The 20,616-nt window shown below is 36.0% G+C and overlaps 2 protein-coding genes across 2 annotated transcripts in view; one reads left to right on the forward strand and one right to left on the reverse strand.

Moving 5' to 3' along the window:
* The window catches only part of LOC115242072, a gene marked incomplete at its 3' end in the record, with an annotated part of 241,921 nt that overhangs the window by 69,009 nt on the left and 152,296 nt on the right, over positions 1 to 20,616 (reverse strand). The gene's annotated exons all lie outside the window — the stretch shown is intronic.
* LOC115242076 (ornithine decarboxylase 2-like) lies at positions 1,107 to 3,135 on the forward strand. The gene is made up of 7 exons (XM_029818112.1): positions 1,107 to 1,290; positions 1,390 to 1,466; positions 1,739 to 1,911; positions 2,023 to 2,323; positions 2,396 to 2,638; positions 2,747 to 2,955; positions 3,102 to 3,135. The coding sequence occupies exons 1-7, from the start codon at positions 1,107 to 1,109 to the stop codon at positions 3,133 to 3,135; spliced, it is 1,221 nt and encodes a 406-aa protein (XP_029673972.1).

A 20,616-nucleotide genomic window follows, 5' to 3' on the forward strand; every position in this document is an offset into this window, starting at 1 on the left:
TTTTTTCCCGGGTTAATCGAATGAAATAACTTAGTTTCCGTAATAAGTAGTCAGATAAGTTACAAGATTTTGGTAGCTGTAGAAATAAACTCGAGATGGAATATTGATTGATAAGATACTCGTATTATTTAACCAGGTGATATCGCAATGAATTATTCATTGATAAATATTCTTATCAAACTATGCTGGAACTTGTCTAATTTAATATGATATTGGTTTACTTTACATCAAAAGTGTGAATAGTAATATAGTATTACGATGTTTTAAAAGAAAGAAAGATAGAGATAAGGAGAAAGAGAGATGGTAATAGAAAGCAAAAGAATGTATACCCAATCGACGCTGTGGATAATCAGTCGCTTCAAACATGACATATAGTAAATTGACAGATGAGTAACGCATCATTGTATTTATCTTAATATAAATTAGCGTTTCTGCAAACCAGAATCTTTTGAAACGCCCAATTCAAACAAACCATAATTATTCTTCTCAAGAAACTTCAATGAAATTAAGAACATTTGTCTACTTTTAAAAACGTGTGGATAATATATATAGTCTTATCACAATATTTTGGAAAGTGAATAAGAAAGACAGAGAGAAAGAGAAAGATAGAGAACAAAAGAATGTATATAAAGCCGACGACGCTGTGGATAATCAGTCATTCTGATCGTGCCATATAGTAAATTGACAACCCATTTTAAAAAGTTAGTGCTTTTATAAACTAAAATCTATCGAAACAACCAGAGAGAGTCCAAACAAACCATAATTATTCTTCACAAGAAGCTTTGATTAAATTGACTCATCTCTTTTCTAAATCTTCTCTTCTCTAATCCAGAAATATTAATATTTATTGTAACATATTTATAACAGCTGGAAATTAACGTATTAAAAACTGTAAGTATTATTCAAATTAGTTCTTCTTTAAATTAGTTTTAAAAAATATATTAAACACAATAAAATAATTGTCATAGGTAATATCTATTTATTAAGCTGAATTTACGTAATATAATTATGTTATAATTAATACGATATTAACTAAAATTTAAAATATTTTTCTTACAGAAAAGAGTTTTGCGGATAATTTTTCTGCGTGTTTATTTAATTTTATCATGTCGCATTTTAATTTCAAAGAAATAAAAATCATTGACGATGGCGTAGATGACATAGATATCATTAGAGATATAATAAAGATTGAAAAGCCAGAAGATGCCTTTTATATAGCAGATATCGGTGATGTTATTAAACGACATCACGAATGGATAAGTAAAATGCCTAAAGTTATTCCACATTATGGTATATTTATGAAATTTAATAAATTCTTTCTTCTTTTTCTTTTGAAATGTATTTATAAAAAAATCAATATCATACTTACACACGATTTTCAAATTTTAGCGATCAAATGCAATTCAAATCCGACAGTAATTAAAGTCCTGGCGGCTTTAAACGGTTGTTTCGATTGCGCGTCTAAGGTAAAAAATTTTATTTTAGTTATCAAAATTTTATCTTGGTACAAAATATTTAAAGCTTTGCTGTTTACTTATTTATACAAGTCGTAAATAACTTCATCAACATATTCTATTAATTTAAACTAAGAGAGATAAAAAAATTGAATATTAAAATATTTTAGAGATACCATATTCCTCTTTACATTTTGTATTCATATTGTATATAAGCTCTACGTAAATTAACGAGTTATCTAATAATTCGCATAGTTAGTTAAGGATAATAACGTTTTTAACAGCAAGAGATAGCGCACGTAATGCAGTACGGCGTGCAAGGCGAACGGATCATTTTTGCGCATCCAACAAAATTGCCGTCTCATATAAAATATTCAAGAAAGATGGGTGTCCAACAGATGACGGTTGATAGTGAACTTGAGTTGGTGAAAATTAAAGATTACTTCCCCGAAGCTAAGTAAGTATAAGGCAAATTTTATTAAGATATTATTATATATAATTATTCGAAAAATATTTTGAGTCGTTTTATTTTTCATTGATGTATATTTGATTGGCATGACTCGAACAGAATCGTCATACGTATACGCTGCGATGCGAAAAACGCGCCGATATCATTAGGAACAAAATTCGGTTGCGACCCCCGAAAGGAAGCTAGATGCCTGATAAAATATACGAAGGATCTCGGCTTGAATTTACACGGCTTCAGTTTTCACGTCGGTACCCCGTGTTTAGAACTGGACGCCTATCGTAGAGGGATCAAAATGTGTAAAAAATTAATCGCTTTCGCCAAATCGATTGGCTGCGAAGACGCGCAGCTGATCGATATCGGCGGTGGATTCATGAGCGTGTGCGGCGAAGATCTCGATGTGGTATGTATATTATTTAAGAAAAATGTTTATACTGTTGTTGACACGTGCATTTCGTTACTTCTTTTCTCTCAGTTGGCCAATATTATTAACAACGCAATCAAAGACCTCGATCCCACAATAAGAGTCATCAGCGAGCCTGGACGCTATTATGTAGGTTCGAATTTTACTTTAGCTTCCTACTTACATTCCAAAAAGCTTACTGTTTCCAAAAATGGCGAATTGACGAGAATGTATTACATGAATTGCGGCGTGTACAATTCGTTTATAGACGAAATGTTGGGTCTGCAGGCCAGAATCCCAGAATTAGCTTTCAATGTAACTATACAATTTACTATCTAATTTACTATATAAGTAACTATTTAATATGACGAAGAATGATAATTGCGTGAAGTACATAATTATCGAATTAATATAATATTGCAGCTGGCAAGCGATGAAAAATTCCTTTCGAATTTATGGGGACCGACCGCCGACTCGTATGATCTCATTCTTAAAGACGTGCTATTGCCGGAACTTTATATAGGCGACTGGTTAGTCTGGAGAGACATGGGTGCTTACACGTTAGCCCTTTCCAATACATTCAATGGATTCCCGATTCCAGATGTAAAACCATTTATTAGAAAGATCCAATGGTCAGTACCCGTAAAGATATATCTACTTGAAAATGATATTGAATTTTGCATGCTTGAAAGAGTACATTATATATTTATTTATTTAAACCATAACACATATATATTTACATTTTTTTCTCTCTATAATAATATATTAATATTTTCAGGGAAAGTTTTCTGAACGAAATTAATCAAACGTGAAGTGCGTTTTATTTCGAAAGACAATATATTAAATAATTTTAAGTAGTAATAATATAGCACAATATACTCATATTGTCGAAAAAATTCGACATCCATTTTACGGTAAAACTCGCCAAAAAACGTTACGATTATGATTTCTGGTTGAAGGAGAAAAGAGAGAGAATAAAAAAACAGAACAGAGAACAAGCGCAGAGGGAGAAACGGAAGAAAGAAAAATAGGCGTATTTACTGAAGGACTTACAAAGTTTTTTGCACGCAGAGAGATATACTATATCGACTGCACAATTTCATCAGCAATTGCGCATCAGAAATAGCGTCGAAATTTTTGTACGAGTCTGGAATACGCGATGATCGCGTTTATTTAGATAATCTTTCAACGTGTGTCATTTTTATCTTTATCTTGTTATGACATCTATAAACGCGCGTTAAATAAAGCAAGTTATATAAACAAGTTTTATATAATTGATCTTTTTTTGTAATACACGTGAAATAAGATTGCTGTAATAATTAAATACAGCGCAATAAGTTTTCAGCAAATGAGCACAAAGGTGCAGGTGTATTTACATACACATGACTGGGTTACTTTACATTATATATAACAGTATCCGACTAAACTTTATTTCCAACAATAAACCGGCGATACAGATAAGAACTGACAACAAGAAGAAATTGATCATAAAAAGTACAATTTTATTCCGAATTACACTCCTTTTAATGAGACCCAAAACACGAGCGAAAATTCATTCTTCATTCCATAATTCATCGGGATATACGAAAGACTTACAAACCGCTCGATTCATTGACATTAATTCTCGTTTCGTTATCTTTCACTTTTATCGTGAATTCATGTGACGATCGCTCAAGAATTAAATGACACGAAAAACTGTTTTGCAAAAATCGTACATGAGGCGATTGTATTTGATCTTACGTAAAGTAAACAATTGTAATCTCTTTTAATTTTACAGTAACTTATAAATATACAGAGATAATTATTTTAATATTTTTTAAATTATTTAAATCTCTTAATCGATTATTTAACTTTTAATTAATTATTTAATTTTTAAATCGATTTTTCTTCTTAGGATACTGTTATTAGGGTATCGATTTCGCGAAGCACATTTTCCCTTCTCCCTCGCTTTTGACCCGAGGAAGCTGGCTCGCTGTCGACGCGAACGGGGCACTAAGTATGCATAGACGGGTTTCCGGGTTCGGGTACGCGTTTGGACTTCACCTTTAGGACCCGTTGGGTCGATCCGGTAACTAGTTGGCATGGCGCCATGCATAGAAGCGCGCCGCTAATAAGTATATACCCGCTTCGGTACCTACACTCGCTAACACTCGAGTGGCTGACAAATGCCCCAATATCCGCCGCCAACGTCAGTACCCGCTCGCGCCCAGCCGATACCAAGACGAGTTTCCTTTAGTGTTCGACCAACTTTTAAGTTGAGAATAAATTTGTTTCAATCTTTTATCGCGGAAGAGTAAAAGACCTGATAAAAATTCAAAAGTATTCTATAAAATTGAATGATTTTATATAGAAATTTTTTGTAGTTCTACAAAGACTTCACGTATATCTCACTCATCCTGTTATTAATATCGATTCTATATCCGGAGCGACCTTCCGCTATATAAATGCACGTAGTGCAAAAATCGCTTATTGGATTACGTGGCAGAACTTCAGCAGGAGATAAGGGTGGATTACAGTCGGCGGAGATCTATCGCAAGCTGAGTTCTCCGGATTAACCCTTTGCATTCGTGGATCCAACTGAGTTAACCGCGCTCGCGTTCTATTTTACTTCTCTCTCTTTCTCTCTTTTCGGCATGCGGCTTGATTGGCTTCACCGCAGTTTTCACGGAGAAATGGCGAATTGGCTGTCAACCCACTGCAAATACACGTGGATGGCGACGGATTAAGAATCGGGGTTACGAAGGCCCGTGCCGATTCGATCGACTGCCCCTTTCACGTTTTTTTCGACGAGAGTTGTATTTTTGGAGGACCAATTTCATGCGCGTCACACTGTGAATGACGCTGCTTTATAACCCTGAATTGTGGTCACGTTGAATCAATAGCCGGCCGCGCGGACACACTCTCCGCTCCGAGATTTGTATTTGTTCCATTCCGGTAGCCCGTTATATAATACATACACGTTTTCCCGCGAGATTGACAAGGATTAGAGCATAGAATTCACATAAAAAAATGATCGTTAAATTAGATTTATTGAATTTATTCTACGCATTTCATATTAAAACTGCAAAAGCAAAATATTTACGTCATCAACGAGCACTCATTATTAATTTTGCTCAAGTTTTATCCACAAATAAAAAATAAACAAAGAAACCCTTATAAATTGTAATATTAAAAATAAATGCAAAATTGAATCTAATACAAAATAAATCAATTGCTAAGTAAGGCATCATATGTCATCAATAATGTTTTTCTTGAAGAAAAATACTGCAATTGCTAATAATATATGTATAAGACATAGAATTTATTTTTCCATAATAGAATTATTCGAAATCGCATAGTGCGTCTACAACAGTCGCCGAGCCTGCCAATCAAATAATCCTTGTTTGATCCCTCGGTGAAAAAAGATTATACAACATATTTATTTTGACATTAAGCATGTTTTTATATTCTTTATTTTATGATTTCTATATTCTTTATTTTAATATCACTTGGCACTATGCTATAATATTACAAACTTTGTTCAAGCTGATTTTCCATTACTTTCATTTCTACATAATTATTATTGCATGTTTCATATTTCAACAAATATTATTTATATAATTAATTGTTAAATATCCTAACTTCTCTCTCTGAATATTTTTATCCATAAAATGTGAAACGCGGACGACTTTATGATATTGCAGAGTATACGTTGCTCGCCCGTATTACAAAGTTTGACAAATAAAACAATGCGCTCGCTATTTATTCGTAATTTCAACTGACGGGCCGAGACCGGGCATATTATGTGCTGTGCCAATCCTTTGAAGTATTATTATAATACTACTGAAGTATTATTATAATATTTCAATACAAGAAATACATATTATTATATACCAAAATATTGTAACACGGTTTCATTTAATTAATTCACGACAAACACGCGGCTTTAGTAAAATGTGCAGCATTCAGCGTGTAATTTATGCTTAAAAATATGATCATGGACTTTGTAAATCAACGGGCATGTGCGTCAACATCTTTTATGAAAATGCAATCAGTTTAATTTAGCTATACGTACCATTACGTGTATCATTAATATGTATCATTTACGCGGCTGTTATTTTAGACGTAAAACGTAGACGTAAAATTCAATTGCGATTATTAGTATTTATAATAAATCATTAATAAACTTATTGTATAATTTTTTTAAATATTATATATATACGAATAATTTAACAATAAAAAATGTACATTGCTGAGGATCGTATATGGTAGACGTTAAATTTAGCGGCCCGTTTTTGATGATAGATCAATAAATCTCAAGCGCCAACTGTCTGCGAATTGAATCAAAAGCGTCGAAATCAGTGTTCTCCCTCTATCGCGCCACGCCAGTGTGATTTTCGAGAAAGGTCGTCGCGATAGAAAAACCACACACATCACACGCTTTTCATCCCGAGAGTCTCCAGAGAAAGGTTGACGCTGTGCGGGATAGCGGATCAAAGGAATCGGCGTACCTAATTGCTATTTACCCCGAGCAACGCTTCCGTAACCGACGCGTTATCCCTTCCGGAAGCGATCACTTCCTCCCGTCTCGTCGGCTGGCGCGTTTCCACGGTTCTCAAGAGGATTGTCGACCGACCGTTGTTCATAAGGCGAGCTCGCCTCGGAGACTCGTTACAAGGGACTACGACTCTCTCTTTCCCCCCGTCGGAATTTTCATATCCAAATAGTGCTCGACATCGAGCGATGTTTCAACCAAACGCAAGAGAAAGGAGGAGGAGGAAGCCCACTTTGACGCGAGCAAACGTTTGAGGAAAATAAAGTAACGTTTTGGAATCAAACGTCTTATTCGCCGCCGCCAGAAGGTAAACGGCCCCTCCGCTGTAAAAATTTTCGCTATTTTTCTAACATGAATTTGAGCTTCCATGGCTCTCTATCTCTCTTCTTGTCGGTCTTACTTACACCATCTCGCGTGCCAAAGTATACATTCTGTAAGTAGAACACTTGCATTAGCTGTCTAAGCGGCTTGAACGAGTCTTCTCGCTTGCTGATAATATATTTGGACGTAAATATAAAGATCGACTGAAAAATAGCGAGTGCTGCACGAGCGAATATGAATACAAATTGATCTCGTGTAACAATTCTAACAAGATTTTCCAAAATGTTACACGAGATCTGTCTTATCATTTTTTATCGTCTTATTTCTCTCGAGACAAACAGTTAATATCGGGATGCTTTTGTATCTTTGTTATCAATCTTGTTCAGATATCAAGTGATTAAAAGTCTCTTGATCTCTTGTAAAACATTTTATATATTTGTTCGGAAAATGTTCTCTAGGAGATAGAGAAACGTTATGTACACGAGATGCACAAAAGATCCAGTAGATATGTGAAAACGGAATGTTATCCGTGTAAACAATTTCGAAAAATGCTCTTATCTTCCCATGTCAAATGTTTTCAACGGATTCGAAACATCTGTTTTAACGGAAGTAATTAAGTAACAACTGTATCTTATCCAAGCAAAAATAATCGCAGAATAAAATATTGCGAAATTAATTTGACAAAACCGTGTAAATTTGCCGTCAATTACAATTCAAAAACATACTCAATATTTATAACTCGAAAAAGTTATACTAACTTCTCTACGATATATAATGTGTGTATGTGTGAGAGATAAAATCGTTAAATTTTTTTATAAATCTGTAAAAGAGCTCTCTCTACGATTATTGCTAACGAATATATTATTCGTGCACGTAAACTCGATCGAGTCGGATCACGTGAAAAATGACTTACTGCTCTTTTTCAGGATTAGCGTCCATGAAAAGAAAGGTTGAGGGAGCAGGTACAGGAGGGAAGAACGAATCTGCGAGCGAGGTGAGAAACAGAAAGACGATGAAGAACGTCCATGAAAGAAAGAAATGCTTACAATGAAAAGAAAAACGCAAGGAGGACGAGTCTTTATGGGAACGAATAATTCAGACTCTTTTATTGAAACTTACACCCGAAAATGGATTAAGACAGTTCGTCGAAATTTCCGGGACGCGTAATTTATTCTTGCTTCGACCGTACCTTTCCATTTTAGGAAACCGTATCACCTGGATATTCTATGGAATATCCCACTTTATGCCGCGTCCCCGAAGAGTTGGCCTCCGTATAAGAATGTCGTCGACGTGTCTATATTAAATTTAATGCGTTGTCACATGTAATGTGACAACGCATAATGCAAATAAAATTGATAAAGTATAATCGAGATTACCACCACGCGAGAGCGCGTGAATATACTTTGATATTTATAAATTATTCACAAATATTTGGCAGGTAAAGGCATCTGACGTTGATTCTTAAAGTACAAGGTTATTGCACATCTCTATTAAACACGAGAAAAGAAAAAGAAGTTAAGAAACATCGTGCGATATTCTTGAACTACAAGTTATCGATTGGCAGCAGTAAACTTATCTGCTAAAGATATTTCTTTAGTACATATATACAGGGTGCGGCATTTATAGTGACGCGGGCATATTTTTAGGAGTTCCATTTAAGAAAACATCGATCACATTGACCTCACCTTGAAAAGACCACTTAAGGTCAAATCCATATTTTTATCATGTGGCCCCCTCGAAACCATGCAACTTTTGTCTGAAACATTTTTTGATATCTCACTTCGTTTCCGAAAAATATGCCCGCGTCACTATAAATGCCGCACCCTGTATATACGTAGAAGATATAGAATATATGTTAGAATATATGTTACAACTCACACATACACACACAGCTGAATACACATTTTCTCCTTTTTACTTTAAATTATTAATAAAGTTTTTATATCAGACGACGTATAAAGAGATAAATGCATCAGCAAGAAATTGCAGAGTGAAAAGAGTGTAATTAGGCAATTCATCGTGTGAGTACATATGTGTCAGATTATTTAACGAGTACTTTTATAAAATAAATGAAAGAATTTTAACATTATAAAAAATATTTAGTAACAATCGCGTTAATTATTGATATTTGCTTGCATTATATATTCATTATATATATGCTTTATAAATATCTGCGCCTGTTCAGAGAATATTTGTATGTTTTTTTTAATTTTATTCTCATTATATTATATTTGATTTAGTTTGACATAATACGAGATATTAGCGAAAGATTACAAATCGATCAGCAAATGCATGCCAGTTTCACTGAACGATTAATAATTTGTACACACTAAGCATCAATCATGAATATTAGAAACTTCTTGATGATTGATAGATTAATACGATTGATCGACAATACGTGCTCTTGTGACAGTGGCAATGATCCTTAAACGTTGATATCTTTTTATTTAATCATCGATATCTTTTAATTAAATTTTTGAATTAAATCAATAAACATAATTTCTTTTAAAAATCAATCGATGCTTATGTTTATACTTATATCTTCAGATATCAATCCATCTTCAATCTTTGCGTATTTTTTTTTTATGAGACTAGTGCAAAGGATAGGGCTGTCGGTGAAGGTGGAGGATAAAACTAAGACGAAACTAGAGCGGGATAAGAATAAGGGTTCGAGATCCGCAGCATTTCGGGCGGATATGAAATTGGGTGACACTACCGCGACGTGAACGAAATACTCGTCTCTCTCTCCGTCACGTGACACTCATATTCCGAGGCTTCGACAGGCAGCCTCGAAGATCATGAACGAATCTTTTCTAAAAAGCAACTTTCTGCTCGCCGATTTTGCTCAATCGTCTCGATGTTTGCGCGTACGCGAATCACGTGCCGTGTTGGTAAACCACCGAATTTTGCTTATCTTCGTAGATCTGAAATTTCGTTAAAATTTGAAAAATGTACGATAAGCTGATACTGATTTCTCGGGAATAAAATATAAATGTTTTTTTCCTTTGTTTCTCCTTTTCTCTATTTACTGCAATCTTTAGTGATTATGGCGAAAAATGCGCGTACGTGACGCGGAAATATTTCTAAAATATTTTCTATCAAAGTATATCGCGCGTATTTTATTACGTTTCATATTCATAACTAAGTAACCAGACTAGTTACTTAGTCCTAGATCATCCATTCATTCATATGCAGCTTCTCGCTCGCTCGTTCACAGAACACGTTCATATATAATTGGTCTAATCTAATCTCAGTTTTCCCCGTACTATACCAAACAAACTGCAACAATACCGCGTCTAGCCATTCGGAAGTATCCCGTCGTAATTGCTGTGGAAGGTGATATTGCAGAGATGCCCCGTGGATCACAGGCGATATATCACGGTGATATTACACGCGCTCTGTGTATATCCGCAACAATACCAAAACTTACTATGCGCGAATACGCGACTACTGTACTGGTTCAGTGTCGTTATAAATCGTGGGGAGGCGTAAGCTAAGGGGGCCCGGAACCAGAGTGCCGGAATTAAATTTCGCACAACGCGTTTCTGCTACGAGCGGGCATAGAAGGGTAAAGGGAAGTGAGCGAATAAGAAAAATGGCGAAACTCGAAGATACGAGTGACAAAGAGAGAACAATGTCCTCATTTTCTTAAATAAATATCTCAAATACATAGTAAATTAATAGCACGTTGCAAGCATGATTACGTAGACAGAAAGAAAAAGCGAAATGAATCTAGGACGAAATTTGTCTCGCCTCTTTACGATCTTAGTTATTACATACTAAAAATGAGATAAGTAAATTATTAACTCGTATAAATTAAAAAATTATCATCAAAATCAATATTTAATAAAGAATAATGCATATATCTATTTTCATATAAATCCATTATATGTTATTTTTCCTTTGTCCAAACGAAATCTTTTATTATAAATAGTAATATATAAAATATTCTGAAATGCAAGATAGATTAATATTAATAGATTATAAATACATTAATTGAAGAAAATCGTGATAAACAGGGTAACAGCTTATCTGGGCGAATAAATACGAGAAATGGCAGGCTAGTTGCGTTTCGTTCATCGTAGGTATTAAAAGCGTAAAGAAGCTCTCGTGTAAACATTCTCCTAACGTTCGAATTAAATTTTGCAAAGAACAGCGCAATTCCCTCCGCGACAGAACCGGATAAGAGGAATAAGGAGAGGGGAAAAATGTTAACAGGCACGCAAGAAATATAAAGCGATCTTTTCGACATACATTCGCGTTCTTGTAGAACCATGAAGAGGGCTGCAGGTCATGGCGGAATTGCGTTGCTCGCCGAACAACCAAATGATCATTGCTATACAATGCGCATCGTATAAATAACCACTTAACGAAGTAAAAAGAAGTAGAAGTAAGATTCTTTTCTCAAATAATGAGGGAGACGAAAAATTTTGAAACCGAGATCCGTAAATTTATTTCGTTCATCTAATGCATCTGATTAATTATTATTATGAAATTGCATTTCTTGATAACGAAATATAAGTAATAAAATTTCAATCGTTGATTTTTAAAGATTCGAAAATCTTATCGTAGATATGAGAATTATTTTTTTAAGTCACTTTCTTATTCAAAAGACACGCTGTATTCTAACGTTTCTCTCGGGAGTAGTAGCAATAATACCGGAGAATGCAGTGGTTCCCTCGTTTATCACGCGTATAATTGCGCTCACTTTACGCCCGCTATACGAATACCGGAATATACGCGTCGGCTCAATGTCGTTATAAATCGTACCGCGCGTGGCATCGTCGGGGGTTGGGATCGCGGTGCCTGGAATTAAATTTCGCAAGGAGCAACGTGTTCCCACCGCGACGGGCTGGAGCGAAGAAGACGAAAACGCTGTCGCGCCCGGGAACAGAAAACAACGTTCCTGGCACGCGTAACGGAAACGGTATCCTATAAGATAAATTTTCGAGCATGGCGGAATAATTGCAAGCGTGGGGACGGAAAACGAGAGAGCGAAAGACAGAGTTCGCTCATTTTAAAATTAGCCTGAGAGTAATATTGCAGGATGGAGATCAATCATAAAGAAGAACTACTGTTTCACGAAATACATCGGTATTAGAATAGAAAAATATCTCGCGCAAAAAAAGATTGCAAATATTTATTTATTTTTTTTTTTTTTACGGTGAAAATGTATTCTCTCATCAAAGAATAAATATGATACATTCTATATCCATCTACCGCTAATATTATAGTTTTATACAGATATTTCCTTATTATGGACAAATGGAAATATCGAGATACCGCTGATATAATTATCGGCGGACGTTAAGATCGCGAATCGCTAGTTCCGTTAAATATTTTCATTCGAAAACTCATCGCATTTCTCGTGCGCGGTTGTAAATCGCGACAGCATGTAGGAAAAGGAATGGCAGCGGTATTAAATTTCGTTGCCATTGCGCCCGAATACAGAGACAGAGCAAAGAAGAGAACGGGAAGGACGGTGATGGTGGTGGTGATGGTGGTACGAGGGAACGGAGAAAACAATGTTGCTGCGGCATGTCGGTGTGCAGCATCCCCTCGCAAACGTCTGTGCGACGGCTCGTGTGCAAGCCGCCTGTCCCATCATTTATCGTCAAAACACCCTGAAAATGCCTCAAGCTTCGCGGACTGTAATAATTGAAGAGACTCGCGCGCGCACGCGTGAGAGAGAGAGAGAGAGAGAGAAAGGCGAAATTGAGGCGAGGTAAATTGAGAGCCGTCTTTGGATTAAGGAAGGAGGATGAAGACGCTTGCTGCCACATGCGTCCGTGGCGATACAGCTATGCTCTTAGTAAATTATTGCGAACGGATACAACATTGCCGCATTGCATCCCATTGCTCGGCTCGCAAGTCCATGAGGAATATATACGTTGCGATAGTTTGCGTATTTCCTTTAGCTCTTAGGCCTTATATTATATCAATCTATAATTCGTCACAGAATTTCTACTCATGTATCGTGTAATACAAAAAACACACGCGAAGAAATATACAATTATTAAAGATACATTAGGGCTATAAATAGAAGTCTATCTTGTCTCGCGAATTATAGATAAAAGAATTTTTTGGAAAGTACAACGATTTTAGCTTTTTAAGTAAAATTGAAAATTATGCAAAGGATAGGGCTGTCGGTGAAGGTGGAGGATAAAACTAAGACGAAACTAGAGCGGGATAAGAATAAGGGTTCGAGATCCGCAGCATTTCGGGAGGATATGAAATTGGGTGACACTACCGCGACGTGAACGAAATACTCGTCTCTCTCTCCGTCACGTGACACTCATATTCCGAGGCTTCGACAGGCAGCCTCGAAGATCATGAACGAATCTTTTCTAAAAAGCAACTTTCTGCTCGCCGATTTTGCTCAATCGTTTCGATGTTTGCGCGTACGCGAATCACGTGCCGTGTTGGTAAACCACCGAATTTTGCTTATCTTCGTAGATCTGAAATTTCGTTAAAATTTGAAAAATGTACGATAAGCTGATACTGATTTCTCGGGAATAAAATATAAATGTTTTTTTCCTTTGTTTCTCCTTTTCTCTATTTACTGCAATCTTTAGTGATTATGGCGAAAAATGCGCGTACGTGACGCGGAAATATTTCTAAAATATTTTCTATCAAAGTATATCGCGCGTATTTTATTACGTTTCATATTCATAACTAAGTAACCAGACTAGTTACTTAGTCCTAGATCATCCATTCATTCATATGCAGCTTCTCGCTCGCTCGTTCACAGAACACGTTCATATATAATTGGTCTAATCTAATCTCAGTTTTCCCCGTACTATACCAAACAAACTGCAACAATACCGCGTCTAGCCATTCGGAAGTATCCCGTCGTAATTGCTGTGGAAGGTGATATTGCAGAGATGCCCCGTGGATCACAGGCGATATATCACGGTGATATTACACGCGCTCTGTGTATATCCGCAACAATACCAAAACTTACTATGCGCGAATACGCGACTACTGTACTGGTTCAGTGTCGTTATAAATCGTGGGGAGGCGTAAGCTAAGGGGGCCCGGAACCAGAGTGCCGGAATTAAATTTCGCACAACGCGTTTCTGCTACGAGCGGGCATAGAAGGGTAAAGGGAAGTGAGCGAATAAGAAAAATGGCGAAACTCGAAGATACGAGTGACAAAGAGAGAACAATGTCCTCATTTTCTTAAATAAATATCTCAAATACATAGTAAATTAATAGCACGTTGCAAGCATGATTACGTAGACAGAAAGAAAAAGCGAAATGAATCTAGGACGAAATTTGTCTCGCCTCTTTACGATCTTAGTTATTACATACTAAAAATGAGATAAGTAAATTATTAACTCGTATAAATTAAAAAATTATCATCAAAATCAATATTTAATAAAGAATAATGCATATATCTATTTTCATATAAATCCATTATATGTTATTTTTCCTTTGTCCAAACGAAATCTTTTATTATAAATAGTAATATATAAAATATTCTGAAATGCAAGATAGATTAATATTAATAGATTATAAATACATTAATTGAAGAAAATCGTGATAAACAGGGTAACAGCTTATCTGGGCGAATAAATACGAGAAATGGCAGGCTAGTTGCGTTTCGTTCATCGTAGGTATTAAAAGCGTAAAGAAGCTCTCGTGTAAACATTCTCCTAACGTTCGAATTAAATTTTGCAAAGAACAGCGCAATTCCCTCCGCGACAGAACCGGATAAGAGGAATAAGGAGAGGGGAAAAATGTTAACAGGCACGCAAGAAATATAAAGCGATCTTTTCGACATACATTCGCGTTCTTGTAGAACCATGAAGAGGGCTGCAGGTCATGGCGGAATTGCGTTGCTCGCCGAACAACCAAATGATCATTGCTATACAATGCGCATCGTATAAATAACCACTTAACGAAGTAAAAAGAAGTAGAAGTAAGATTCTTTTCTCAAATAATGAGGGAGACGAAAAATTTTGAAACCGAGATCCGTAAATTTATTTCGTTCATCTAATGCATCTGATTAATTATTATTATGAAATTGCATTTCTTGATAACGAAATATAAGTAATAAAATTTCAATCGTTGATTTTTAAAGATTCGAAAATCTTATCGTAGATATGAGAATTATTTTTTTAAGTCACTTTCTTATTCAAAAGACACGCTGTATTCTAACGTTTCTCTCGGGAGTAGTAGCAATAATACCGGAGAATGCAGTGGTTCCCTCGTTTATCACGCGTATAATTGCGCTCACTTTACGCCCGCTATACGAATACCGGAATATACGCGTCGGCTCAATGTCGTTATAAATCGTACCGCGCGTGGCATCGTCGGGGGTTGGGATCGCGGTGCCTGGAATTAAATTTCGCAAGGAGCAACGTGTTCCCACCGCGACGGGCTGGAGCGAAGAAGACGAAAACGCTGTCGCGCCCGGGAACAGAAAACAACGTTCCTGGCACGCGTAACGGAAACGGTATCCTATAAGATAAATTTTCGAGCATGGCGGAATAATTGCAAGCGTGGGGACGGAAAACGAGAGAGCGAAAGACAGAGTTCGCTCATTTTAAAATTAGCCTGAGAGTAATATTGCAGGATGGAGATCAATCATAAAGAAGAACTACTGTTTCACGAAATACATCGGTATTAGAATAGAAAAATATCTCGCGCAAAAAAAGATTGCAAATATTTATTTATTTTTTTTTTTTTTACGGTGAAAATGTATTCTCTCATCAAAGAATAAATATGATACATTCTATATCCATCTACCGCTAATATTATAGTTTTATACAGATATTTCCTTATTATGGACAAATGGAAATATCGAGATACCGCTGATATAATTATCGGCGGACGTTAAGATCGCGAATCGCTAGTTCCGTTAAATATTTTCATTCGAAAACTCATCGCATTTCTCGTGCGCGGTTGTAAATCGCGACAGCATGTAGGAAAAGGAATGGCAGCGGTATTAAATTTCGTTGCCATTGCGCCCGAATACAGAGACAGAGCAAAGAAGAGAACGGGAAGGACGGTGATGGTGGTGGTGATGGTGGTACGAGGGAACGGAGAAAACAATGTTGCTGCGGCATGTCGGTGTGCAGCATCCCCTCGCAAACGTCTGTGCGACGGCTCGTGTGCAAGCCGCCTGTCCCATCATTTATCGTCAAAACACCCTGAAAATGCCTCAAGCTTCGCGGACTGTAATAATTGAAGAGACTCGCGCGCGCACGCGAGAGAGAGAGAGAGAGAGAGAGAAAGGCGAAATTGAGGCGAGGTAAATTGAGAGCCGTCTTTGGATTAAGGAAGGAGGATGAAGACGCTTGCTGCCACATGCGTCCGTGGCGATACAGCTATGCTCTTAGTAAATTATTGCGAACGGATACAACATTGCCGCATTGCATCCCATTGCTCGGCTCGCAAGTCCATGAGGAATATATACGTTGCGATAGTTTGCGTATTTCCTTTAGCTCTTAGGCCTTATATTATATCAATCTATAATTCGTCACAGAATTTCTACTCATGTATCGTGTAATACAAAAAACACACGCGAAGAAATATACAATTATTAAAGATACATTAGGGCTATAAATAGAAGTCTATCTTGTCTCGCGAATTATAGATAAAAGAATTTTTTGGAAAGTACAACGATTTTAGCTTTTTAAGTAAAATTGAAAATTATGTATATAAAATTTAGAATTTTATATTATTTTTAAATCCTTTTATTAAGTTTATATATATATATAATATTAAATCTTTATCGACAAGATAAAGTAAGTCTCTCATATATGTCAATAAAGCCTCATTAAATTTTGATATATCAAATTTCTACATTAATTATCACGATTAGCCTTTTATTAAGTTTATATATATAATATTAAATCTTTATCGACAAAATAAAGTAAGTGTCTCATATATGTCAATAAAGCCTCATTAAATTTTGATATATCAAATTTCTACATTAATTATCACGATTAGGCGCATCTGTTATCGTCAGTGCTTGAGATACACCTTCCGACGACGAAGCCGCTAATGAAGCGTAAAACAAATTAATTATCGCACGGTATCATTATTACAGTGGCGACTCTTTCCGGTATTAATTATAATCTTAATTACGCAATCTGTTAGCGGATTATAAACGAGATGATGTAACAATCGGGTCGGATGAACAAAAGCATTTATGGTAATTATTGATAGTAATAATTAATGTTGACAATAATAACATAATGACTGTTATAAAATAGTATTAATAGATTTAATTATTGCTATATTATATATATATAATTACTAGTAAATCTATTTTAAAAACGGAATTGGGGTTAATAATATATTCCAATAATTGACCTATAATATGATATGTAATTATGATACAATATATATTCTATTATACTATTGAATTTAATTATCTCTAAAGAAAATATTATCTCTTGCATTTAAATAAAAATTAAATAAAAAAAAAGAGTTTCATAAAATAATCGACAGCGCTTTATCCCAGTCAGTAATAGAGTGCATTTGCGACATGGAAGAAAAATTGAAATGTGTTAGCCATACGGTTTTCTATTAAAGTAATAACCGTTAGAATTAATCATCATAATAATCGGCGAACGACGTTAGTCACGTTTAACGGCTAACGGTAATTATTATACGGCTAGTCGAGTTAGGCGACGTCGTCGGCTAAAGTAACAAATTATTGTCGATGTAATTTCAACGTTTCATTATCTTAAGTGCTCGCGCCGACAAATGTATCAAGCTATTTTCCAGACATTACCGTCGACTATAATTTTTCTGCATGCGGGCCGCGATGCGTGGGCGTTTCTCCGGACGAATGAATCAATTGAACAGCGCCGTTATATCGGAATAGCAATTATACTTTATTACGAGCGATCGGTACTGTCTCTATGCACGGTACTCTCGTTTGTGAATTTCGTGCATTAAATTCCGCCTTGTAAATGGCCCGCTATTTTCCACGCAATCGAGCCCGAAATATTTATAACCGCACACCGTATGCATATCGAATCGAGCACAATTGCTCGATATTAACGCTCTTCTTATATTTGCGCGAGATTTTACAACCGTTCATCAAACACACGTATTATAGCCAGAAACAACTGGTCCCATTTCTTTTCTTATTGTTTCTCATAAATAGAAAATGCCATGAGTTTTTAGCTCGGAATAAAGTTTGTTTTCGCCTGTAAAAAGGATCACGGTATGTCGTAATCTTTTTCATGTTTGTTATTAAAAATATTTTCGATCATTAAAAATTGCAAATATAGTTTATTGTCAAAAAATCTTAAAAATAAATAAAAAACAAAGCTACTAATTTATTTCTTATATTTATTACTTTAACGATTGAAAATTCGTTGGGTCTTTTAATATTTAATATGTATATTACTAATATATGTTACTTATATTATTTAATACTGCTAAATTAAATACTGAAATATTGATGATATATTTGAACTTCACTTGGTTGTGTGTGGTAAATTGGATACTAGTATAAACAGGTTTAAAAATTATGACTAGCTCTCTTGAAAGGATTCTGCGAACGGCAGTTTGTCGAATCGTACACGTCTCGGGAGAGTCGAGGAATAGCGAGAGTGTACCAAGAGTAGATTCGCCGGTGGGACGGGGATGGAAAGGAGCCATTTCACGGAATGAAGATGTATGCGAAGAATCAGGAAGTCGCTGCTTGCCTTCCTGCAGCAGGGAAGCTAAAGCACTTTCGTCTCCAGGACGGGCGACGCAGGAGAACATTAGACACCCCGTCGGAGGAACCGAAGCTGCGTCAACGGCGACGACGGAATTGCACGTGAATTTATTTATTTCGTCCGTACGCTGTGTTTTTCGCTTTTTTTTTCTGCTAGGGAATTGCGGGAAAATCGCGCCGGCTGCGAGTTGGAATGCGCTAAAGGCAAATGAAAAATACACCAACGACGCTCACCGTATGTATATTTGAAAAAATATTCGCTAACACTACCGGAACAGGAACAAAGATGAAAAATGTACCCTTTCAAAATGCATTAATGATATTTATAATCTTTTTGCATTAAAGAAAAAGAAAAAGACCTGGAAAAAAAATATCGATCATAAATTTTAGAAAAAGCTTCGATTCCATTCTTTTATTCCGTGGTGACATAATTCTTTTTTTTAATTTAATCTGAACCATTATCCTCAAGATATTATAAATTATTTGTGTTTCCAATCAATAAATTCACGTTAAGATATTTTCGAGCACATCTACTAAAGGATTAAAAGCGCGATTAATTCGATGATAATGATCGATCTGACGGCAGAGTTGATTTTCTCGTTTCGATTTTGACGTGGTTATCGCAAAACGTTCACCACGTGGATTTCACGAGAATCGTTTAACACCGACGCGGCTGGCGCTTCGGCAAAAACTGCACTTCGGTGACCCAAATGCGCGTCCGGCGCAGCGGACAGAGCTTCATTTTAAAGGTCGTAAAAAGCGCCCTTTTTGCAGGATCGCTCGATCCTGCCGTGTCCGCGACGCGACGGAAAAACGCGCGGTATTGCCGCGCATTCGACTTTGATCGCTTGACACCATCGGCGGGTCGACCCGGACGAGTACATCGGTCGTTCATCATCGGCTAAAGTTTGATAAAACTTCATCGTCGAGGTCGAGCAACTTGGAGAGTCAAGAAACGTAATGAAGTGTGCCCGACGAGACATAGATAATGATTAATTTAATTACTCTCTCTCTCTCTCTCTCTTTTGAATGCAGATTTCGATTTTCCGTCGTCCTCGACGGTGAAATTATCGTAAAAATTTGCCGATTACATCGTCGATGACCTCTTCAGCATCCCTCGGATTATTTTCTGCCATCGATATCAAGTGGCAGCCGAGAGTTAGGCGGCGGTGAGATTAAAATCTAATTTAAATAACTGCGCGAGAGGTAACTTTTATGAGAGAAAGCTCCGAGATAGAAAGTAGTTACGCGTATATTGGAATGAGAGCGCGTATTAATTAAAGAAGTTCTATTCCAACATAAGCGAATTAGCTTGCAATTTTGCAATAGTAGCAATAGGAAATGTAAGATTCCTTAAGAACCTTGCGAGAAATTTGCTATAAATTTTCTACTTTTATGTTTGATAGATGTATATATATATATATTGGGAAATAAAGTATACAGAAATTATGGAGAATTAAATCTTGGAGAATTAAATCTTGGAGAATAAAATCTAGATAATCTTAAAAAAATCTAGCAAGCAAAAAATGTGTAATATTTAAACATTTTCTACATAACTTCATTTTTCTTGATTCTTTTATACGACTATCGTCGTATAAATGTGTATCAACAATTTTAGCAATATCGGGGAAGAATATTTCAACTATGTCAACAACTCTTTGGTATCTCTTAAATAAACCTCGGAAAAAAGACAAGAAACAGGAACGAGAGATAGCGGAAATATTTCCGGTGGCGTGATGTGAATCGGAA

Source organism: Formica exsecta, unplaced genomic scaffold (genome assembly GCF_003651465.1).
Source record: "Formica exsecta isolate Colony F162 unplaced genomic scaffold, ASM365146v1 scaffold562, whole genome shotgun sequence".
NCBI lineage: Eukaryota > Metazoa > Arthropoda > Insecta > Hymenoptera > Formicidae > Formica > Formica exsecta.

Bases quoted from the DNA above. Each gene is read 5' to 3' on its own strand.
- LOC115242076 (XM_029818112.1), top strand. From the start codon at position 1,107: ATGTCGCATTTTAATTTCAAAGAAATAAAAATCATTGACGATGGCGTA. The intron at 1,467-1,738 runs GTAAAAAATTTT...CGTTTTTAACAG, and splicing joins GTTTCGATTGCGCGTCTAAG to CAAGAGATAGCGCACGTAAT. The intron at 2,324-2,395 runs GTATGTATATTA...CTTTTCTCTCAG, and splicing joins GCGGCGAAGATCTCGATGTG to TTGGCCAATATTATTAACAA.